The 22239-nt window shown below is 43.9% G+C and overlaps 1 protein-coding gene across 2 annotated transcripts in view; it reads left to right on the top strand.

The window, feature by feature from the left end:
- The window catches only part of zfyve27 (zinc finger, FYVE domain containing 27), a 195787-nt gene that overhangs the window by 58175 nt on the left and 115373 nt on the right, over nt 1-22239 (top strand). Inside the window, exon 7 of one of the 2 annotated variants that reach the window (XM_060842493.1) lies at nt 1884-1955. The exons of the other annotated variant lie outside the window; for it this stretch is intronic. Coding sequence (XP_060698476.1) covers nt 1884-1955 — 72 coding nt within the window. The remainder of the gene's footprint in view (nt 1-1883; nt 1956-22239) is intronic. 2 annotated transcript variants of the gene reach the window in all.

Here is a 22239-nt window from a genome sequence, read left to right on the forward strand (position 1 = left end):
GTGGGATGCAAGGGCCGGGGGTTAGAGGGAGGAGACATTGCATGAGTGTAGAGGTTCTCCAGTGGGCCTAGCAGGCAACATTAAAGAAGGCAGCTCCTCTAGACCCAGCCTTGGCCATGCAATGCATGCTGCTGACCTTTCTACCTGGTACCAGACTCCACCCACTGAGTCGGGGAAAGTTGAATTATGTTTAATTCATTGGCTAATTAAAATACACAGTTGGTCCCTGAACCTAATGCTTCTCCCGCCACATGTAAATTGTTGCAGGGCAAACATTGAACAATTTGAATGGTATTTATGGTGTTACGCATGATTTTATGTCCCCGTCTGCTAACCTATCCTTCAGTGAGAAAAACTTTGCACAAGGCATCTTGTAGTTCAGCTCATTTGTCATTTTTAACTTGTGGCAGGAAGAGCTATCAAACTTTTCTCACATTCCTTAAAATCTTGCTTAGTCTTTGTGACCCTGAAAATCTTTCAAGTATTTAGTAATTCTCTTGGAAAGTTTCATTGAATCTGATTTCATTGCCTTTTCAGGCAATACATTCCAGATCACAATTTTTTTTAATAACCTACTTTTCTAATCAACCTGTTTAGAGATGTTATTGTATACCTTGGACTTTCTGGTCCTGAGGTAGGGACATTGCCACGGTGCCACAGAGGTCTCCATGACACCTCTTAACTATTTTTCTGATCAACCTGTTACACACCTCTGGTGCAGGTTGGACTTGGACTCGATCTCTTGGTGCAGGAGTACGGATGCTATCTCTATGCCACAAGAGTCCCCTTTCAGATCACAATTATATAACTAAATGTCAAGTGAAAACTGCGGCAAACAATAATTGTGTTTTAATTTAAGTGTAAGTAATATGAATGGCGTTAGTTGACACTGTCCTATGAATTGTAAAATGCTAAATGCTTTCTGTTAAAGGAAATGGAAATTGGTGATTTTATTTCTTTTTAGTTATCCTTCCAAAGATCCCAAGATGATAGAATTAAAATCAGCAGGACTATCTGTGTTTGAATAAACTATTAACTTGGAAGCAGCTTGTAAAATGTTGGTTGCAGTGGAGACTGATAAAGGCTTGTGCAGTGATTTGTCTAGAACTTCTAAAAAAAAAACTCCCCTCCAAACAGCACATTTGGGAACTTCATTGTTCCTTCATCACTGTTAGAGTCAAAATGGTAGACGTCCCTCCCAAGCAGTGCACTGCAAGGGCATTCAGCAATACTCAATAAATGCTTGCCTTTGAGCCAACACCCACATCCTGTACCTGCATAATTTTTTAAAAACTGCTTGCTTGATTCAGCTTGTCATGCAAAAGTATTTGAATAATTTGAGATTTGTCTCATAGTGTCATGCTATGTAATCTCCAATTTGGATTTAGTTATTCGCCCACTTCCTTTTTAGAGTCATACAGACGTACAGCCTGGAAACAGACCCTTTGTCCAACTCATCCATGCCGACCAGATATCTGAAATCAATCCAGTTGCAATTGACCCGTATTCCTCTAAACTCTTCCTAATTGTGTAGCCATCCAGATGCCTTTTAAATGTTGTGATTGTACCAGCATCCACCACTTCCTCCAGCAGCTCATTCCATACACACACCACCCTCTGCATGAAAAAGTTACCCCTTCGATCCCTTTAACATTTCTCCCCCACTCACCCTAAACCTATATCCAGTAGTTTTGGATTGCAACCAACCCGTGGATTTGAACCCGAGTCCCCAGAACATTAGCTGAGTTTCTGGATTAATAGCGATAGCACCACGAGGCCATTGCCTCCTCACTATTTCTTGCAAGGATTATATTTCCCTCTGTCCTTTTTTTTTCCATCAATGATTCATTTAAAGCAGTACTGCTTCTGATCTCTCCCTGTAGGAAGTAACTGTAGGAACCTTGGAGGAGCCAGAGGAACCGGAAGCAGAAGATGAATTTAAAGATGCAATAGAGGTGAGATAGATGCTGGAAGGAAGATTGTCCTTTGTAGTCTAGAATCATAAGTTTCTGCATTTCGATGCCTCTGACCTGAGAGACTTATTTGTTGCATTGATCAAATAATTAAGTCACAGGGGTAAATCAAGATCACTAAAGACGATCTCCAAACATATGTTAAAATCCCACAATCATGCTGCTCTTCGGTTATCATTTTCATTGCCAAAACTATTGATTCTCCCTGGGATCAGTTAAAAGCCAGGATTGAGTAGAAGTCACAGAACAGATTCATCCTTCTAGTCCATGCTGGCATTTAAGTCTCCTCCTGCCTGTCATTGTCTAACTGTAACAATATATCCTTCTAATTGTTTGTCCTTTGTATATTTGTCAAGCTTTCCTATCTATCCTATTTGCCTCATCTACTCCCTGTGGTCAGAAGTTCTAAATTCCCAAAACATTCTAGATAATGAAAATTCTTTTGAATTCTGCATTGAGTAGTACCCATTTTATTATTTTTTTGTCAGCCTGGCTGGTAAGTATTAATCCAGTCTTTCACATCATAAGACTAGGATTTCAAGCTGCCCTTCACTATTCATCACTATTTGCAGAGCATCAGGGAACAGAGTATCAGGGTGCTATTTCACTGAGATGTGACGTTGAGGTGATATCCAGTTGTTCAGCCCAATGTTTAAAACATTCTCATGACACCATGTGAAAAAGACTGGGGAGTTGTTCTGATGCGGTGGCTAACCATCTTTTCTCAGCATCACCTTAAAGAAAATAAATTAAACAGGCAATTCTTGTGTTTGTGGGAAATCGTTGTGTGCAAATTGGCTGCTGCTATTGTATCACAACAATCTCCACACTTCAAGGTAAATCCCTGTATGCAACATTTCTAAAGAGATGTATTAACGTGTTAAATATGTACAATATTTTTAATTTACCGATTATGCCTGCTATAATAAGTAAAGCTTAATTTGTTATGCAGTACAATATTTCAGGAATGAGCAACTTATCGGAAATATATTGCTCTTTAATTTTATATAAATTGCACTGCCAATTTGTAGCAAACACTTGCGTTTCCGCTTCCCTCCCCTGACTCTTTAAATAGGCACAATGCTTTCTCTTTCTTTCATATTCCTTCTTGACACAGTTTAGAAAATTCAGGTGCAACAATTGGAAAGTAATAGAAATGAGTCTTTTATTAAGTGTTTAATGCCTTCTTGTAAAGCTGCTTCTTGGATCCGTACGGGGCACTACTGTTGCAGCCAAGAGTGCATTCTCCATCTCGGCTGCCACCCCAGGCCAAGCACAAGCATCCGCCTCTTTCCCCCGCGCCCCCCTCCCCAAACCAACAAAACAAAACTCCAATAATAAACCTACAAGATTCTCAAAAGCTGGTGGTCAAGAAAACACTGAATAAATAAAATCTTTTACTTCCAGTGTCGCAACCATGTCCTGAACTCAGTGTAAAACAGCTTCTGTCATTGGGGCTCTGATCTACTTAATGGCCCTGCTAAATAACTGGACCTGCTTGGTTTCTATGTGGATTTTCCTGCTCTCCCAAGTTTTTTTTTATACGGTAATAAAATGTTGTATGTATTCTGGAAGACATTAGTGCCTGAACAGCTTTTGAATCTTTGTAGAATAGAATGACCATGTAGCAACTTGGTAGTACAGAATGTGGCATGAGGTTGAAAATTGTTTATGTTACACTTATCTGAACAGATGTGAGAAAGCCATGTTTCAATTTCCCCCACAATTTCACATTCTTGCATCAGTCAAGATGAGTTCAAGATGAAAAGCTTCACAGCCTCTTTTTGATTCCAGAGATAGTGAAGAGGCCTTTGCATATCTACCCTTGGCTCAGTGGACTGTCTCTTTGCAGAATGGCATCATATAAATAGGGGAGGCCTCAGATTGCCAACTCTGCTTGGAATGATTACTGGTGATTTTTACCACATGGATGTCATGTAACCAACCATCCTTCCTGACACAGCATGCCTTCAGGCAAACTTGCCTTCCCACTGTTAATTGGGAAGTAAACATTGGTGGGATGGATTACAATGTCGCCATCAAAAAGCCATTTTGCCCCCAACACCATTATTTTATTATCCAAAGGGTTCTAGCAAAATATAGGGAAGATACTGCACTTTATTGATGCTAAAGAGAGAGACAAGCTGTCAAAGTATTTGTCACTCGTATTCATCAGGACATATACAATAATGTATCCTGCATGAGAAGAGTGCTGATTGGTTGGCAAGTCAGCTCTGATTGGTCTGAACATTTCCATAAACAGTACACCAGGGAACTATTGAATTAATGTGAAGACAAGGTACTGAGAACGCTGGAAATCGGAAACAAGCGCAGAGAATACTGGAGAACCTTAGCAGGTCTGGCATCATCTTTGGAGAAAGAAAAGTGTTAACCTTTTGAGTCTGGTCTGATTCTTCAAAATTGAATTCCCAGCTATTGAGCTATTTTGTTTAGACCAAAAAGATGCAAGACCCGGAGATGTTGCTTTCGCCTGCAGAGTAGAGTTCCACGTGTAGAAGTATATGTTGTTTCTCACAAGTGTAAGGCTGCCACATTGCAAGACTAATTGATAATCTTGATATCCACGTTTTAAATTGAAAGGTTGCCCTGACTAGCTGCAAACACATGGGGTATTAAGTGTCCAAGAGAGTTACCTTCACTTCTTGATGGCTTAGCAAATGTGAACCTTAGCAAAAGAGTGGACTTGGCACCTCCTTGAGTGTGTGCTCTATCAGATCATGGTTGATCTGATTGTGGTTTCAACTCCACGTTCATTCTGCTCCCCATAATCCTTGACTCCGTTGTCAATCAAAAATCTGCTCAAACTGACCTTGAATATGTTCACTGACCCAATCTCCCTTACACTTTGGAGTAGAGAATCCCCTGAGAGAAGGAACTCCTCCTGATCTCCAACTTGTCTGGCGACCTCTTATTTTGAAACTGTGCCCCAAGTTCTAGATTGTCCTATAAGGGGAAACACCTCTCAGCATCAATCCTGTCAAACCCCCTCAGTACCCCTCATTCACTTAAACTCCAATGAAGATAGGTTCAAACTGCTCGACCTTTCCTTGTAAGACAACTGCTTCATTCTGGGAATCAACCAGATGAGCCTCCCCTGACTCGTCTCTAATACGAGTAGATTCCTCCTCAAATGTGAAGGCCAGAACTGTACACAACATTCTAGGTTTCATTTCACCAACATCCTGAGAGCTTGTGAGAAAATTTGTAGCTCGGGTGCTCAGGCCAAACAGAGAACAGCCAGGGAATTCCTAGAAGCATGGCACTCATCCACGAATTCGATCAACAGACACATCGACCTAGACGCTATATACCAGCCACTGCAGCGGCAGATTCAAACCAGTATAAATGCCGGAGGAATCAGCACAGAAGCGCTTCACAGGAGGCCCCCAAGCACTGAAGATGTCACCTAGAAAGGGGACGAAACGTTTGCAAGAACAACTCCCAGCTCGGCGAACAGAACCACAACATCCTGAGAGCCTTAATGATATTCATTGGTGAAGCATCCATAATCCCCTTGTGTAGCCAATTTTAAAGATTCACAGTCATTTGAGTGAAGAAATTTTTTGACCTTTAATGATTAGTCCCTTGTTCTGAGGCTGTCCAGGTAAGTCATATCCTCTTTCACCACCCTTGATTTGTGTTTGTGTTGGGGAGATCCTAGTTGGGATAGCAGGGGTGACTGGTGATGCAATCTTGTCTCCTATCTCTTGTCTAGTAAAAGGACTGAATTACACACCTTCCATGTTTTTCTTCCAGAATTCTCATTGAGACTGTTGTAGGTAGTCAAGAATTAGAATTAGAATTCATAGAGTGTGGAAATGGACCTTTTGACACAAGAACTGCACACCGACCCTCCAAAGAGTATCCCACTGAGATCCATTATCCTGCCCTATGACTCTACGTTTCCCATGACTAATGCATTGAGCCTACACATCCCTGAACTCTATGGGACAATATAGCATGGCCAATTCACCTAACCTGCACGTCTTTGGATTGTGGGAGGAAGCAGGAGCACCCGGAGGAAGCCCACGCAGACATGGGGAGAATGTGCAAACTTTACACTCTTGTCTGAGGCTGGAATCAAACCTGGGTCCCTGGTGCTGTGAGGTGGCAGTGCTAACCACTGAGCCACCATGCTGCCCAAAAGTGAGAATAGAGTCAGCCTAAACTCTGTTGAATTCGTGGTCTCTCATTATGATGTTCGGAGAAGACTGAATAGGATTAGGGGTTTGAGAAATGGGATTATTTGTCTGCAGCATAAAGAAAAAAGAATTGAACATGACTTAAAGCCAGGTTTCTGCTGCCACATGTTTCCAATTGAAATAAGTAGATCCTAAACCCAGATTTAATCATCTGCTTCTGGATTTAGTCCTAACTCTTCAACAACACAAAGTTACCGTTGTTTTCGAGATTGGATTTGTTAGCAGGGCACAGGGAGAAGGGATCAAAACAAAAGGTATTAGTGTACTATTTTGACTTCAGTTTATCTGATGAATATGACGAAGTGAAAGGGATCTTGCAAAACTTTAAAAGATGTTTGCACAATGTCAAGAAAACAGAGGTGTGTGGGAGAAATGAATGGGTGGGAATTGCTATGTGTGGTATTAATAACAAAGGATGTTCCTCAGTAAAGTTACATTGCTTTGTGAGTACAACTCTCAAATGTATGATTTGACTAACAGATCCATGTCAGTTTCAATGTTCCACATGAGTCTCCTTCCCAATAGCCATATCAGTGTATTTCTCCCATGTAGATTTATCTCACTTTCATTTGGGTATATCTAAGCTATTAGCTCTCAATAACTTCATATGATAGTGAGTTTCATGTTCCCAATGTTCCCTGGGTAAAGAAATTCCTCTTGCATTCCATTTTAGAATTTATTATTCACTACTTTTAACTTTGAACCTGCCTGCAACTGCAAATTCCTTTATAACATGACGCTTGATGTAATTCCTGCTCTTCCATTAGCCTCCTTTACAGAGTCCTTCAGCCAGTTTTCCTTCAGCTTGCACAGTCAGAAACCCTCTCCCCAAATTTCTCCTCCTCTGCCTCTCTCTCCTTCTTGAGGAATATTTGCAATGTGTAGTGTCTTTCACAGCTACTGGATTTCCCAAATATATGCAGTCTTTGTAATTTTGAAGTGTAGTCACTAGAGTAACTCCAGCTCAGGTTATAGTCGTCTCCGAGCCCTTTCCCCTCATTGCTGCTGTCCTGTTATTTTGTCCTGCTTTGGAAATATGTTATAATAGAACATAGAATGTACAGTACAATATAGGCCTTTCAGCCCTCAATATTGTGCCGGGCTTTTGTCCTACTCTAAGATTAGACTAATCTACATACCCTTCATTGAACTATCTTCCATGTGCCTATCCAAGAGTCACTTAAATGTCCCTAATGCATTTAACTCTACTATGACTGCTGGCAGTGCATTCCACACACCCACCACTCTCTGTAAAGTCACTGAGTGTTCTGTTGAATTTAAAAGGGGTTTCAGACAAATGAGTCCGTATCATTTTATAAAACAGTGGGCAAAAAAGTTGCACGTCAACACATTTGTTACTAATTTCACACACCGCAATTTCAGCCTATAAAATCTTCAGGCCCAATTTTACGCCAAGTATGCGTGTCATGTCTGGTTTTATTTGGCACAGTGTCCTTTACAATCATTTATGTGTAATTTCCGGAATTTACTTTTTGATTTTCTTTCAGTTTATGTGAATAGATGTGGACTCCTCATGGTTTATTTTTATGATCTACCATGGAGATATTGCAGAGTTCACACCAGAAAGGACAAGTTGAGCAGAATGATATGTAACAGTCCCTCTTAGTGTGCAGTTAAATTCAAAGTTGAAAATCTGAACCTGCTTAGAGAACTAACGTGCAAAATGTCTATCCACAACTCTGAACATGGCACAGTGTCAGAGTTTGGATACTTTGTAGTATTGTGGAGATGGGGCATATGCCTTTGACTCCTCACTGGCATGTTCCTAAGCTTATCTGTGCTGCCATGTGCAAATCCATCTAGGTTCAAATTGTCTTGTTGCAGGAAGTGATTCAAATAAAGAAATAATTTTCTGAATGTTAGCATGGCTGGCAAGTCCACATTTATTGCCTTGTTCTAGGTGACTCAAAGAACTGTAATTGTCTAACATGCTGGAGAGCAATTCCAAGTCAAGCACTTTGCCTGGATCTGCAGTACCATTTAGTCTAAACTGGATTAAATGTGACCAGTCTTCTTCTCTGAACAGCCAGTTAATCTGGTTGGATTTTTGGTGTTGATTTGACCACTTCATGCTCTCTTCTACTTCTACTAGACTTATGATCAAGGGAAAAGTTGAAATTGATGAACAGTTTCATTAAAGGTGCCATTAAACTATCACCAGTTGTTGTATAAACTTACCTGGTTCACCAAATGACCTTTAGGAAAAGTAATTTGCTGTCCTTAGTTAGCCTGGTCTACATGTGGTTAGGTCTCAACTACCCTCTGAAATGGCCCAGAAAGTTATTGATTTTTAAGGCAGTTAGGGACAGGTAACAAAGTGCCGACCATGCTAGCAGCATTGACATCCCATGAAAGAGATTTTTTCAAAAAGGACTAGGCACTGAAAATGCAGAACACCGCAGTTCCTAATATCTGGCAACCTGGTCAGGTGGACATAATTCTAGGGCAGGTTTCCTATATGCTAGAGTTTTTGGAAATTTTTTTTCGTTGTTAGAGGGAAAAGTGCCTAAAATCTTGTGGTGTAGTCCAGCGGACCATTTGTTTCCTATCTCTGGCCCAGTATGTCAGCCATGCCAGAGTTGGCAGCATGCAGCACTCTCATGTATAAGTCAGAAGAATTTGGGTTCCTTCTGTATGAACTTGAATATGTAGTTCATACAGCCTGTCCCAGGCCAGTATTATGGGAGTCTTGTACTGTTAGAGATGCTTTTCTGATTATACTTGAGGCCCTAAAAGCGATCTCTGTTGACTGCTAAATGTATTTTGAAGCTAGGGGAGTTTGTCTTGGCACCTTAACTAATATTCATTCCTTAGTCAATGTGCCTAAACCAAATTATATGGTCGTGAGAGCACCGCTGTTTGTGAAATCTTGCTGTGTGCAAATTGGCTGCCACATTTCCCATATTTCACTTCCCACTTCAAAGATATTTTATTTTCTGTATTTTTCAATCATACCATCTTCAAAGAGGGTATATAAGTACAAATTCTAGAGTCATAGAATCATACAGCATGGGAACAGATCCTTCTGTCCAACCAGTCTGTGCTGAACATAATCCTAAACTAAACTAGTCCCACCTGCCTGTTGGCCCCTATTCCTCCAAACATTTCTTATTCATGTACTTATCCAAATGTGTTTTGAACGTTGTAATTGTACCTGCATCCCATTACTTCCTCTCAAAGTTCATTCCATACATGAACCACTTTCCGTATAAACAAATTGCCCCTCTTGTCTTTTGAAAATCTTTGTCTTCTCATCTTAAAAATGTCCTCTCTAATCTTGAAATCTCTCACCCAAGGGAAAAGAATCCTGCCATTCACCTTACCTATACTCCTCATGATTTTATAAACCTCCATAAGGTCACCTTTCTACTTCCCATGCTTCAGTCAAAACAAGTCCTAGCTTATCCAGCCTCTCCTTATAACTCAGACCCTCATTCCTGGCAACATCCCGGTAACTCTCTTCTGAACCGTCTCCATCCTAATAATGTCCTTCCTATAACAGGGAACGTTATTCCAGAAGAGGCTGCACCAACATCCTGTACAACCTCAACATAACGGTCCAACTCCTATACTCAAAAGTCTGAACAATGAATGCAAGCATGTTAAACGCCTTCTGAACCACCCTATCTATACATGATGCAAACTTCAAATAATTATGTATTTGAACCCCCTACATCTCTCTGTTCTACAACACTACCCAAGGCCCTGCTTTTAATTCTATAAGTCTGCCCTTATTTTTACCAAAATGCAAAACCTCACTTATCTAAATTAAACTCCATCTGCCACTCTTTAGCCAATTGATTAAGATTTTTTTTTGTAATCTTAGATAACCTTCTTCACAATCCACCACACAACTCAATCCTCTGCTAAGTTGGCTGATGTCAAATGTGCCTTGCTTTCTCTGTTGATCCTGTTACTGTAACCCCTTTGAGCCTCCTGCTACTGTTTAGATTTAAAGATTTACAAACAATGTAATAAAATCGATAAATGATTAAGAGTAGATAAATTTCCCTTTGGTGACTGATCTAAATAAAGCACAGCACTAACATTGGTGAACATATTGTGTCAGTTACCTTATCTCAGTCTGGTACTAAGAATGGTCAGCTTTCCTAGAATGAGGCAAGGAAAAATCAACTGAGGTTCCTACAGCTGATTGCTATGTAGCATCGCGAGATCAGCGGTTAAGAGTGCGAATGGGCACTGCAGAAGCACAGACAGATTGGCAAATCTCACTGCCTGGCAGTGCCCTTAATGAGGAGTAAAGGGAGTTGGTAACAGTTAGATAGTTTGCAGCACATTGGCTGCTTTTCAAAGGTAGATTGGGAAATGTAATTGTAATACAGGTCGTTCTGCTATAATGAGTGTTTTGTTAACAGAAATTCGCTGTAACACGTTTAACAAATGGTGGGTACTGTTTCTAAAGCGCAAAATTTTAAAATGTGTTGGTTGTAACATGATTACGTTACCAACACTTTAAGTACTTTTTTTTACTAAGACAAGGTTGCTCAAGTGTGCAACCATCACGTTATAGCAGAACGACCTGTGGTAGAAAGTGCATCTTTGAGATTGGAACCAAAATACATGTTAAGAGGGGAATGAAATGCTGAACTCTGTGCAACTGCTGTATCTGCCTAAGGAATGTAAAATAGTGCAGTGTAGAAAGACATGTAGTGTATGTTTAAACTACTCAGGGAATGTTTAGTGGGGCAGTGTACAGATGTATTAATTTGTATTTGACTTGTTCCCTTCTCTCCCAGAGACCATGCCATTCTGACAAATTTTTAAAAATGCAAACTGTTGACTTTGCTTTAACAATAATATTATATTTCTTGCATAATTGAGTTGTTCAGAGTAATTAAAACCAACTCGAGTAATGTTCAGAAATAAATTAGAAATTCTAATGAGTAGCTGAAATAAAAGCAGAGTTAAAAATCACACAACACCAGGTTATAGGTCAACAGGTTTAATTGGAAGCACTAGCTTTCAGAGCGATGCTCCTTCATCAGGTGGTTGTGGCAACCATCTGATGAAGGAGCAGTACTCCAAAAGCTAGTGCTTCCAATTAAACCTGTTGACCTATAACCTGGTGTTGTGTGATTTTTAACTTTGTACACCCTAGTCCAACACCGGCATCTCCATTTCATAAAAGTAGAGTGTGTTGGAACTAAATAGCAGATCTGTCAGCATCAGAATTGACCACGGTGATGACTTTTATTTGTTTAGCACCTTTTAAGGTAGTAAAAGGTCCCAAGGGACTTCACAGCAAAGTTAGATTAGATTAAATTCCCTACAATGTGGAAACAGGCCCTTCGGCCCAACCAGTCCACACCGATGCTCCGAAGAGTAACCCACTCAGACCCATTTCCCTCTGACTAATGTACCTAATACTATGGGCAATTTAGCATGGCCAGTTCACCTGGCCTGCACATCTTTGTACTGTGGAAGGAAACCAGAGCACCCGGAGGAAGCCACGCAGACAGGGGGAGAATGTGCAAACTCCACAGAGACAGTCACCCAAGGCAGGAATTGAAGCCAGATCTCTGGAGCTGTAAGGCAGCAGTGCTCACCACTGAGCCACCGTGCTGCCCCAGTGTGATAGGCACAGAGTGCATGTGATTCTCAAATTTAAGTCAAGAGGATATTTTAAGACAGTACATCACAAGTTATCAAGCAAATTTTGACACGAAGCTACAAAGAAAGATTAGGGCAGGCAACCAAATAGGTGGTTTATAAGGTGTACCTTAACACTGGAAAGAAAGGCAGGGATTTCAAAGATTCGAGTCAAGGCAGCTGAAGACATGGTCACCAATACTGGAGCAATTACAATTGGGCTGGCACAAGAAGTCATTCAATGGTGGTGTGCAGATAACTCAAAGATTCAGAGTTGAGAAAGGATCAGAGATAATTAAGACCATGGAGAGGTTCAGAAATAAAGTTAATATTTAATGTGATTGAGGTTCTTTCAGATGTGTTGTCTTCTTAAGTTCTCCCCTCGCTTCTGGCGTGGTGACCCTCTGGTTAAACCACCACCAGACATCTCTCTCTAATGAGAAAGCAGCCCTGTGGTCTAATAAGACGAGACAAATTTGCCATTAGCTTTACAAAATGAATTCTGCTAAGCATTGTGTGTGTTTTTTTTAAACCCGTGTTCAGTATTTCAAATTGTTTCTTTGTTTTTTTCTGCTTATTCCAAAAGGAGCATCAGCTGCTGGTTACGGTAAGTAGCATGTGAATGTTCAAATGGATACTCCTTTTCAATAATGGAAAATGTTTGTGAGACTTTAAAGGGTAGGCATTCTCTTTTTACTCAACTTAATTCGTGGCAATGTTCTTTTTACTGAATGAGTGTTGTATGTTCTGAACAGTTTACAAAATCCATTACCCTTCTGCACCCATGAATATTATTTAATGGGCTGGAGAGGTGATTTAGTTCCTGTTGCACTGATTGCTTTTATGTTTGCAGGAAGAGTGTAATTCTGTCACCAAGAGATGGCTAAGTTAGCTGGTTAGTACTTCTGATATTCTTTTGCCCACATTAAAATAATCAGCATCCTTCTGGTTAGGGTGTTGAGTTGAAAAATTAATTCAGCACAATGTCTATGGCTTTACATTGATGTTTCTTGTCATTATCTTCTATCTGCAATATGTTGTTCCATTTCATGGCATGAGGAACATGCGCATGTAGTTTACATCATCCTCACTGAGATAACACGATATGAGGTTTTAACTACAAGTGTTGATGTGTTTTGGAAGGCCATCTCCCTCTACCTTACCTCAGTAAGAACTGGGGTCAAAGAAGGTTGCATTGACTCTCTTCTTCATATTTCTTTTTGCAAAACTGCACCTTGTCTCAAGACGATCCACAACAGATGGAAAACTATTCAATTTGCATCTCCTTCAATGCAAAGTAAAACCATTCTAATTTCAACCTTGGAGTTTCAATGTACAGATTATGCTAGTGTGCAAATGGTGCCTGTGTGCTCCCTGACTCGAACTGCATTTCAGATGATTTTCATTTCTTCCAAAACAAATGAGAAAATTTGCCATTCATCAAACGTCTAGGAAATGAAGCTTCTCTTCCAACCAATTTCCGCAGCACCACAGCTGCCTGACCATTAATTTATGATCAACGGTGGGATCCTGGAAATGAGGTCCGTCTTCCGTACCTTGGGAATCTGCTCTCAGAATAGACAGATAAAGATAATGAAATTCTTCACCGCCTCCATTGTGTCAGTTCAGTCTTTGGCTGCAGAAAGAAGCATTTGAGAACCAGGTGCAAATGTGTTGCTGGTCAAAGCACAGCAGGTTAGGCAGCATCTCAGGAATAGAGAATTCGACGTTTCGAGCATAAGCCCTTCATCAGGAATAAGAGAGAGAGAGCCAAGCAGGCTGAGATAAAAGGTAGGGAGGAGGGACTAGGGGGAGGGGCGATGGAGGTGGGATAGGTGGAAGGAGGTCAAGGTGAGGGTGATAGGCCGGAGTGGGGTGGGGGCGGAGAGGTCAGGAAGAGGATTGCAGGTTAGGAGGGCGGTGCTGAGTTGAGGGAACCGACTGAGACAAGGTGGGGGGAGGGGAAATGAGGAAGCTGGAGAAATCTGAATTCATACCTTGTGGTTGGAGGGTTCCCAGGCGGAAGATGAGGCGCTCCTCCTCCAGCCGTCGTGTAGTTGTGTTCTGCCGGTGGAGGAGTCCAAGGACCTGCATGTCCTTGGTGGAGTGGGAGGGGGAGTTAAAGTGTTGAGCCACGGGGTGATTGGGTTGGTTGGTTCGGGCGGCCCAGAGGTGTTCTCTGAAGCGTTCCGCAAGTAAGCGGCCTGTCTCACCAATATAGAGGAGGCCACATCGGGTGCAGCGGATGCAATAGATGATGTGTGTGGAGGTACAGGTGAACTTGTGGCGGATATGGAAGGATCCCTTGGGGCCTTGGAGGGAAGTGAGTGTGGAGGTGTGGGCGCAAGTTTTACATTTCCTGCGGTTGCAGGGGAAGGTGCCGGGAGTGGAGGTTGGGTTGGTGGGGGGTGTGGATCTGACAAGGGAGTCACGAAGGGAGTGGTCCTTGCGGAACGCTGATAGGGGAGGGGAGGGAAATATATCCTTGGTGGTGGGGTCCGTTTGGAGGTGGCGGAAATGGCGGCGGATAATACGTTGTATGCGCAGGTTGGTGGGGTGGTAGGTGAGAACCAGTGGGGTTCTGTCTTGGTGGCGGTTGGAGGAGCGGGGCTCAAGGGCGGAGGAGCGGGAAGTGGAGGAGATGCGGTGGAGGGCATCGTCGATCACGTCTGGGGGGAATCTGCGGTCCTTGAAGAAGGAGGCCATCTGGGTTGTGCGGTGTTGGAATTGGTCCTCCTGGGAGCAGATGCGGCGGAGACGAAGGAATTGGGAATATACTGCCACCCCCCACCTTTTCCTCCGCTCGTAGGATATGTGGAACAGTCCATCTTCCGCAACTACACTGGCACCACCCCCCACCTTTTCCTCCGCTAAACGCCATCCCATATTCCCAATTCCTTCGTCTCCGCCGCATCTGCTCCCAGGAGGACCAATTCCAACACCGCACAACCCAGATGGCCTCCTTCTTCAAGGACCGCAGATTCCCCCCAGACGTGATCGACGATGCCCTCCACCGCATCTCCTCCACTTCCCGCTCCTCCGCCCTTGAGCCCCGCTCCTCCAACCGCCACCAAGACAGAACCCCACTGGTTCTCACCTACCACCCCACCAACCTGCGCATACAACGTATTATCCGCCGCCATTTCCGCCACCTCCAAACGGACCCCACCACCAAGGATATATTTCCCTCCCCTCCCCTATCAGCGTTCCGCAAGGACCACTCCCTTCGTGACTCCCTTGTCAGATCCACACCCCCCACCAACCCAACCTCCACCCCCGGCACCTTCCCCTGCAACCGCAGGAAATGTAAAACTTGCGCCCACACCTCCACACTCACTTCCCTCCAAGGCCCCAAGGGATCCTTCCATATCCGCCACAAGTTCACCTGTACCTCCACACACATCATCTATTGCATCCGCTGCACCCGATGTGGCCTCCTCTATATTGGTGAGACAGGCCGCTTACTTGCGGAACGCTTCAGAGAACACCTCTGGGCCGCCCGAACCAACCAACCCAATCACCCCGTGGCTCAACACTTTAACTCCCCCTCCCACTCCACCGAGGACATGCAGGTCCTTGGACTCCTCCACCGGCAGAACACAACTACACGACGGCTGGAGGAGGAGCGCCTCATCTTCCGCCTGGGAACCCTCCAACCACAAGGTATGAATTCAGATTTCTCCAGCTTCCTCATTTCCCCTCCCCCCACCTTGTCTCAGTCGGTTCCCTCAACTCAGCACCGCCCTCCTAACCTGCAATCCTCTTCCTGACCTCTCCGCCCCCACCCCACTCCGGCCTATCACCCTCACCTTGACCTCCTTCCACCTATCCCACCTCCATCGCCCCTCCCCCTAGTCCCTCCTCCCTACCTTTTATCTCAGCCTGCTTGGCTCTCTCTCTCTTATTCCTGATGAAGGGCTTATGCTCGAAACGTCGAATTCTCTATTCCTGAGATGCTGCCTAACCTGCTGTGCTTTGACCAGCAACACATTTGCAGCTGTGATCTCCAGCATCTGCAGACCTCATTTTTTACTTTGAGAACCAGGATATTGAACTCAAGACTAAGATCATGGAAGAGCTTCTGTGCAGAGAGTAGGGAGATGGTGTCCACTTTAATGGAAATAAGTGCTTGTCCAGATAAATGCAGCTTGTCCTGCTCTTTTAAATCAGAACTCAGTGCATAGTCTCCTACTGTAATTAATTCATTAAAAATATCAAATAAAACTGGAGTGCCTTGCTGCGTCACCTCTAACTTAGTTATCCAAACCATCTTAGAAATACAACTGAACATTCCCAAAGTAAATGCAACACGCTGCCTGGGTCAAGTTATTTTCAAACTTCATGAAGTATATTATAAATCTCCCCACACTAGCCTAATCTGCCTAAACTCATGACAGCACAAACATGACTGATTTTTCCCAGATTAGATGTTGACCTGCTGCCAAGTTTGAGTGTGGTTGGGGCCTGTGGCTTTGTGCCACTTCTGGACTTTACCCACCCAAATTGATTTTTGCTTCAGAATTCTTAAGTCATCCATGACAAAAGATTATTCAGTGTGTGGGAGTGCTTCCCATCGTCTCATGCTGCTATCCTGCAATATTGTGGTGGAATGGTTCTCCTGTAGGATGGGATTGAGGGGTGTATTTAATTAGCAAACTGACTTCCCTTGTGCTAAGTTTGTGCTCTTTTAACTAGCCTCCCTTAAATAGTGTCACAACTGTCTCTCACCCTGCAGAATGTTACATTTGTCCAAGCGGGGTTTGCTTTCTGAGGAAACAAAGTGATGATAGTGTAGAAAACATTATCAAATGCCAAGCATTTCTATGTTTGTTCAAATCTTATGCACAGGAGCATTTCATCTTTGAGTATGATAGTTTTTGCCAATGAAAAGTGACGATTTATCAATAAAAATAATTTTAATGTTGTGGTTCCTTATTGGACAGAATAACAGGTACCATAACTGCTCTTTGGATCTGCATTCTTCCCACTGCCTGCCTTTATCCTATTTGAATTGGACTTGCATCCATACTACGACTCGCCTTCAAGACAGTTGGACCTTAGACTGGTCATATCTGCTCAGCCCAATGGAATTCAGTATCCTCATGCCAGGTTAGGGAAATCCATAGATCACTAAAGGGAGAAGACCTCATGGCTCCCCAGTTGGTGTTGCCTGCTCCTGAAGTGATTTATTGGGGTCTGGGTGCTGCCATACATGGAGTCACTATGGGAGCTGGATGAAGAAAACAAATGAAAGAAGAGCCTCTTCAGAGTGTACCTGAGAGAGGTGCTACTCCTCCCTTACATCACCACCATAAATGCAAGTTGTCAACTCAAAGTTTGGGAGAAGATTTGTAGCTCGGGTGCTTGTTGTTGTGGTTCTGTTCGCCGACTTGGGAATTTGTGTTGCAGACGTTTCATCCCCTGTCTAGGTGACATCCTCAGTGCTTGGGAGCCTCCTGTGAAGTGCTTCTGAGATCTTTCCTCCAGCATTTGTAGTGGTTTGAATCTGCCACTTACAGTTGTCAGTTCCAGCTGTCCCCTGCAGTGGTCGGTCTATTGGGTCCAGGTCGATGTGCTTATTGATTGAATCTGTGGATGAGTGCCATGCCTCTAGGAATTCCCTGGCTGTTCTCTGTTTGGCTTGTCCTATAATAATCGTGTTGTCCCAGTCAAATTCATGTTGCTTGTCATCTGCGTGTGTGGCTACTAAGGATAGCTGGTCATGTCGTTTCGTGGCTAGTTGGTGTTCATGGATGCGGATCGTTAGCTGTCTTCCTGTTTGTCCTATGTATTGTTTTGTGCAGTCCTTGCGTGGGATTTTGTACACTACGTTGGTTTTGCTCATGCTGGGTATTGGGTCCTTTGTCCTGGTGAGTTGTTGTCTGAGAGGGGCTGTTGGTTTGTGTACTGTTATGAGTCCTAGTGGTCGCAGCAGTCTGGCTGTCAGTTCAGAAATGTTCTTGATGTATGATAGTGTGGCTAGTCCTTTGGGTTGCGGCATGTCCTTGTTCCGTTGTCTTTCCCTTAGGCATCTGTTGATGAAATTGCGCGGGTATTCGTTTTTGGCAAATACATTGTATAGGTGTTCTTCTTCCTCATTTTGCAGTTCTGGTGTACTGCAGTGTGTTGTGGCCCTTTTGAATAGTGTTTTGATGCAATTTCTTTTGTGTGTGTCAACTAAACACAGAATCAAAAGCAGTATTTTTTGGAATGGGAGTGAGTCTTTGTAGTTTCATAGTAATAGAAGCAGGAGGAGACCATTTGGCCCATCAAGCCTGCTCTGCCATTCCTTAAAATTAAGGCTGATCTATCCATTGTTTCAGCTCCTCCTACCTGCATTATGCCTATAACCCTTAATTCCCTTACCTTCAAAAATACATCCAACTGTGTCTTGAATATATTTAATGAAGCTGCCTCTACTACTTCCTCGGGCAGATAATTCTATAGATTCACAACTCTCTAGGAAAAGTAGTTTCTCATCATCTCTGTCCTAAATCTACTCCCTCTAATCTTGAAACCCTGTCCCCGAATCCTAGTCTCACTCACCAGCAGAAACAACTTGCCTTCTCTATCTTATCTATCCCTTTCATTACCTTATATGTTTCTACAAGATCACCTCTCATTCTTCTAAACTCTAGTGAGTGCAGTCCCAGGCAACTTAACCTCTCCTCATAAGGTAACCCTCTCATCTCCAGAATCAACCTGGTGAACTTCCTCTGCACCGCCTCCAAAGCCAGTATATCCTTCCTCAAGTAAGGAGATCAGAACTGTGCACAATACTCCAGGTGCAGCCTCACCAACACCTTGTACAATTGCAGCAGAACCTCCCTGCTCTTAAGTTCAGTTCCTCTGGCAATGAAAGCCTGTATTCTGTTTCGCTTCCTGATTATCTGTTTTCTTTATTTCAAAAATGTACTTTCATCATAAAATAATTTGATGGTCTGTACAGTTGGTCATGCCATACATATGTAAACATTTACATAGAGAGATCAGAATTTATCATTTTTATATACAGATCTGTACATTTTTCAATCATATGCCCATATATTTAGCTGAGGCATCAGCAGACCCCAAATGACTGCATGGGCCCCCTGATCTTCTTTAGACAGGCAGATGTTAAACGGTGGTCTTTCCCCCCGCGCCTTGGCGGCAGCTGCCCCAAGCTTCAGCGCATCCCTCAACACGTAGTCCTGGACCTTGGAATGTGCTAGTCTACAACACTCAGTCGGGGCCAACTCCTTCAGCTGGAAGATCAACAGGTTTCGGACCGCCCAGAGAGCGTCTTTCACTGAGTTGATGATCCTCCAGGCACAGTTGATGTTCGTCTCGGTGTGCATCCTGGGGAACAGGCCGTAGAGCACGGAGTCCTGCGTCATGGCGCTGCTCGAGACAAACCTCTCCAGACTTCTACTGCATAGCCACATTCGAGAAGGAGGTGTGTGACAGTCTCGTTCCCCCCCGCAGCCTCTTCGAGGGCAGCATGCGGTGCGGCTGAGAGTCCGGGCATGCATAAAGGATCTCACAGGCAGAGCCCTTCTCGTCACAGCCAAGCCATGTCTTGGTGCTTGTTGGAAAGTTCTGGTGTTGAGGCATTCTGCAAAATGGCTTTGACAGTTTGCTCAGGGAACAGTTCGATAGGATCCGCCCTCTCCTTTTCCCGAAGGGTCTCAAGGACACTCCGTGCTGACCACTTCCTGATGGACTTGTGGTCAAAGGTGTTTTTCTTCATAAACTTCTCCACGAAGGACAGGTGATACGAAACGGTCCAATTACTCGGAGCGTTCTGTGGCAGCGAGGCCAGGCCCATCCTTCGCAACACCGGGGACAGGTAGAACCTCAGTACGTAGTGACACTTGGTGTTTGCGTACCGGGGATCCAAGCACAGCTTGAAACAGCCACACACAAAGGTGGCCATCAGGGTGAGGGTGGCATTGGGTGTATTATTTCCCCCGTTGCCCAGATCTTTGTACAGCGAGTCCCTTCGGACCCGGTCCATATTTGATCTCCATATAAATTGGAAGATGGCCCGGGTGACTGCAGTGGCACAGGTTCTGGGAACAGGCCAGACCTGTGCCACATATAATAGCAATGACAGTGCTTCACACCTGATGACCAGGTTTTTTCCCGCGATGGAGAGTGACCGTAGCTTCCATCTGCCCAGTTTCTGCCTCACTTTGCTGATACCCTCCTCCCAAGACTTGGTGCACGTCCCAGCGCCCCCGAACCAAATACCCAGCACCTTCAGGTGGTCGGTCCTGACGGTGAAGGGGATCGAAGATTGGTCGGCCCAGTTCCTGAAGAGCGTGGCTTCGCTCTTGCCTCAGTTTACCTTGGCCCCCGAGGCCTGTTCGAACTGGTCACATATGCACATGAGTCTGCGCACAGACAGCGGATCCGAGCAGAAAACGGCGACGTCAACCATGTATAGTGAGGCCTTAGCCTGCAGGCTCCCATTGCCAGGAATAGTCACCCCTCTCAGGCTCGCACCCTTCCTGATGGACTCGGCAAATGGCTCTATGCAGCACACAAACAAGGCAGGAGAGAGAGGGCAGCCCTGCCTGACACCAGATCTGACTGGGAAGCTATCTGATTTCCATCCATTGATTGAGACTGCACTGACGATGTTGGTGTAGAGCAGTCTGATCCAATTGCAGATTCCCTCCCCAAAGCCCATTTTGGAGAGAACATCTCTCATATACCTGTGTGATATCCTGTCAAAGGCTTTCTCCTGGTCCAGGCTGATCAGGCAGGTGTCCAACCCTCTGTCCTGCACGTAGGCGATCGTATCCCTGAGGAGTACGAGACTCTCGGCGATCTTCCTGCCCGGCACAGCACCGATTTGGTCAGGGTGAATCACCGACCCCAGAGCAGACTTGACCCGGTTGGCGATTACCTTTGACAGAATTTTGTAATCCGCATTCAACAGTGAGATTGGTCTCCAATTTTTGAGTTCCTCCCTCTCCCCCTTCTGCTTGTAGATGAGGGTGATGATGCCTTTCCTCATGGATTCACTCATGGTACCTGCCCGAAGCATACTGACATACACCTCCAGCAGGTCCTGGCCAATCAAGTCCCACAGAGCGGAATAGAGCTCGACCGGTAAGCTTTCGGGAGTTTTATTCTTTTCGAAGGACTCGAGGGCCTTGGTCAGCTCGTCCAGAGATAGCGGCTGGTCCAGCCTCTCGTGTGTTCTGTTGTCTAAGACCTCCATGATAGAGGACAGGAGTTGCATCTGCAAATGAACGTTTAGCGATTCATGTGCGAGCCCTCCTAAGTCGCTTTGCACAACAGAATGCTGCAATCTTTCATCATTTAAATGACACTGACCTACTATTTTTACTTCCAATGCGGATAACTTCACATTTAGCAACATTGTACTCCCTCTGCCAGACCATTGCCCACTCACTCAACCTAGCTAAATCTCTCTGCGGACCCTCCACATTCTTTTGCATAATTTGCCTTTCCCCTCAATTTAGTGTCATCGGCAAACTTGGATACGTTACACACTATCTACTCTTCCATATTGTTTATATATATCATGAACAGTTGGGGCACAACACCGACCCCTGCACCACCCCACTCACCACTAATCTCCAACCAGAGAAACATCCATTTATCCCATCTCTCTGCTTTCTATTGGTTAACCAGTCCCCTATACATGCTAGTACATTCCTTGCAACTTCATGCATTCTTAACTTATGCATGAGTCTTTTATGCAGCACCTTATTGAACGCTTTCTGTAAATCCAATTATACAACATCCACCCATTCCCCTCCATCCACTGCACTTCCCCTTCCTGAATCCATCCTGCATCTGCCTGATGGAACCCTTTCCATTCCAGATATCTCACTATTTCTTCTTTAATGATGGCCTCCAGCATTTTCCCGACTACAGATGTTAAACTAACTGGCCTACAGTTACCTGCCTTTTGTCTACAGCCTTTTGTAAACAGCAGCGTGACAGTCCCTGTCTTCCAGTCTGCTGGAATCTGCCTGGAGTCCAGTGAATTTTGGTAAATTACCACTAACGTACCTACTATAACTTTCACCATTTCTTTGAGCAACCGGAGATGCATTCCATCAGGACCAGGTGACTTATCTACTCTTACACCCTCATGTTTGCTCAACACTACCTCTTCAGTAATAACAATGAAATCAAGATCCTCACCTCCCATCATATCCTTAACATCATTCTTTGGCATGTTAGACACATCTTCCACTGTGACGACTGACACAACATATATTCTAGTCCTCTGCTGTTTCAGCACTACCCAATATTAATTCTCTGCAAGGGACCTATATCAACTTTAGCCACCCTTTTCCATTTTATATATTTATAAAAACTCTTCCTATCAGTTTTTGTATTCTGCTCATTTGCATTCATAATCTATCTTTCCTTTCTTTATTGCTTGC

Source organism: Hemiscyllium ocellatum, chromosome 22, assembly GCF_020745735.1.
Source record: "Hemiscyllium ocellatum isolate sHemOce1 chromosome 22, sHemOce1.pat.X.cur, whole genome shotgun sequence".
Taxonomy (NCBI): domain Eukaryota; kingdom Metazoa; phylum Chordata; class Chondrichthyes; order Orectolobiformes; family Hemiscylliidae; genus Hemiscyllium; species Hemiscyllium ocellatum.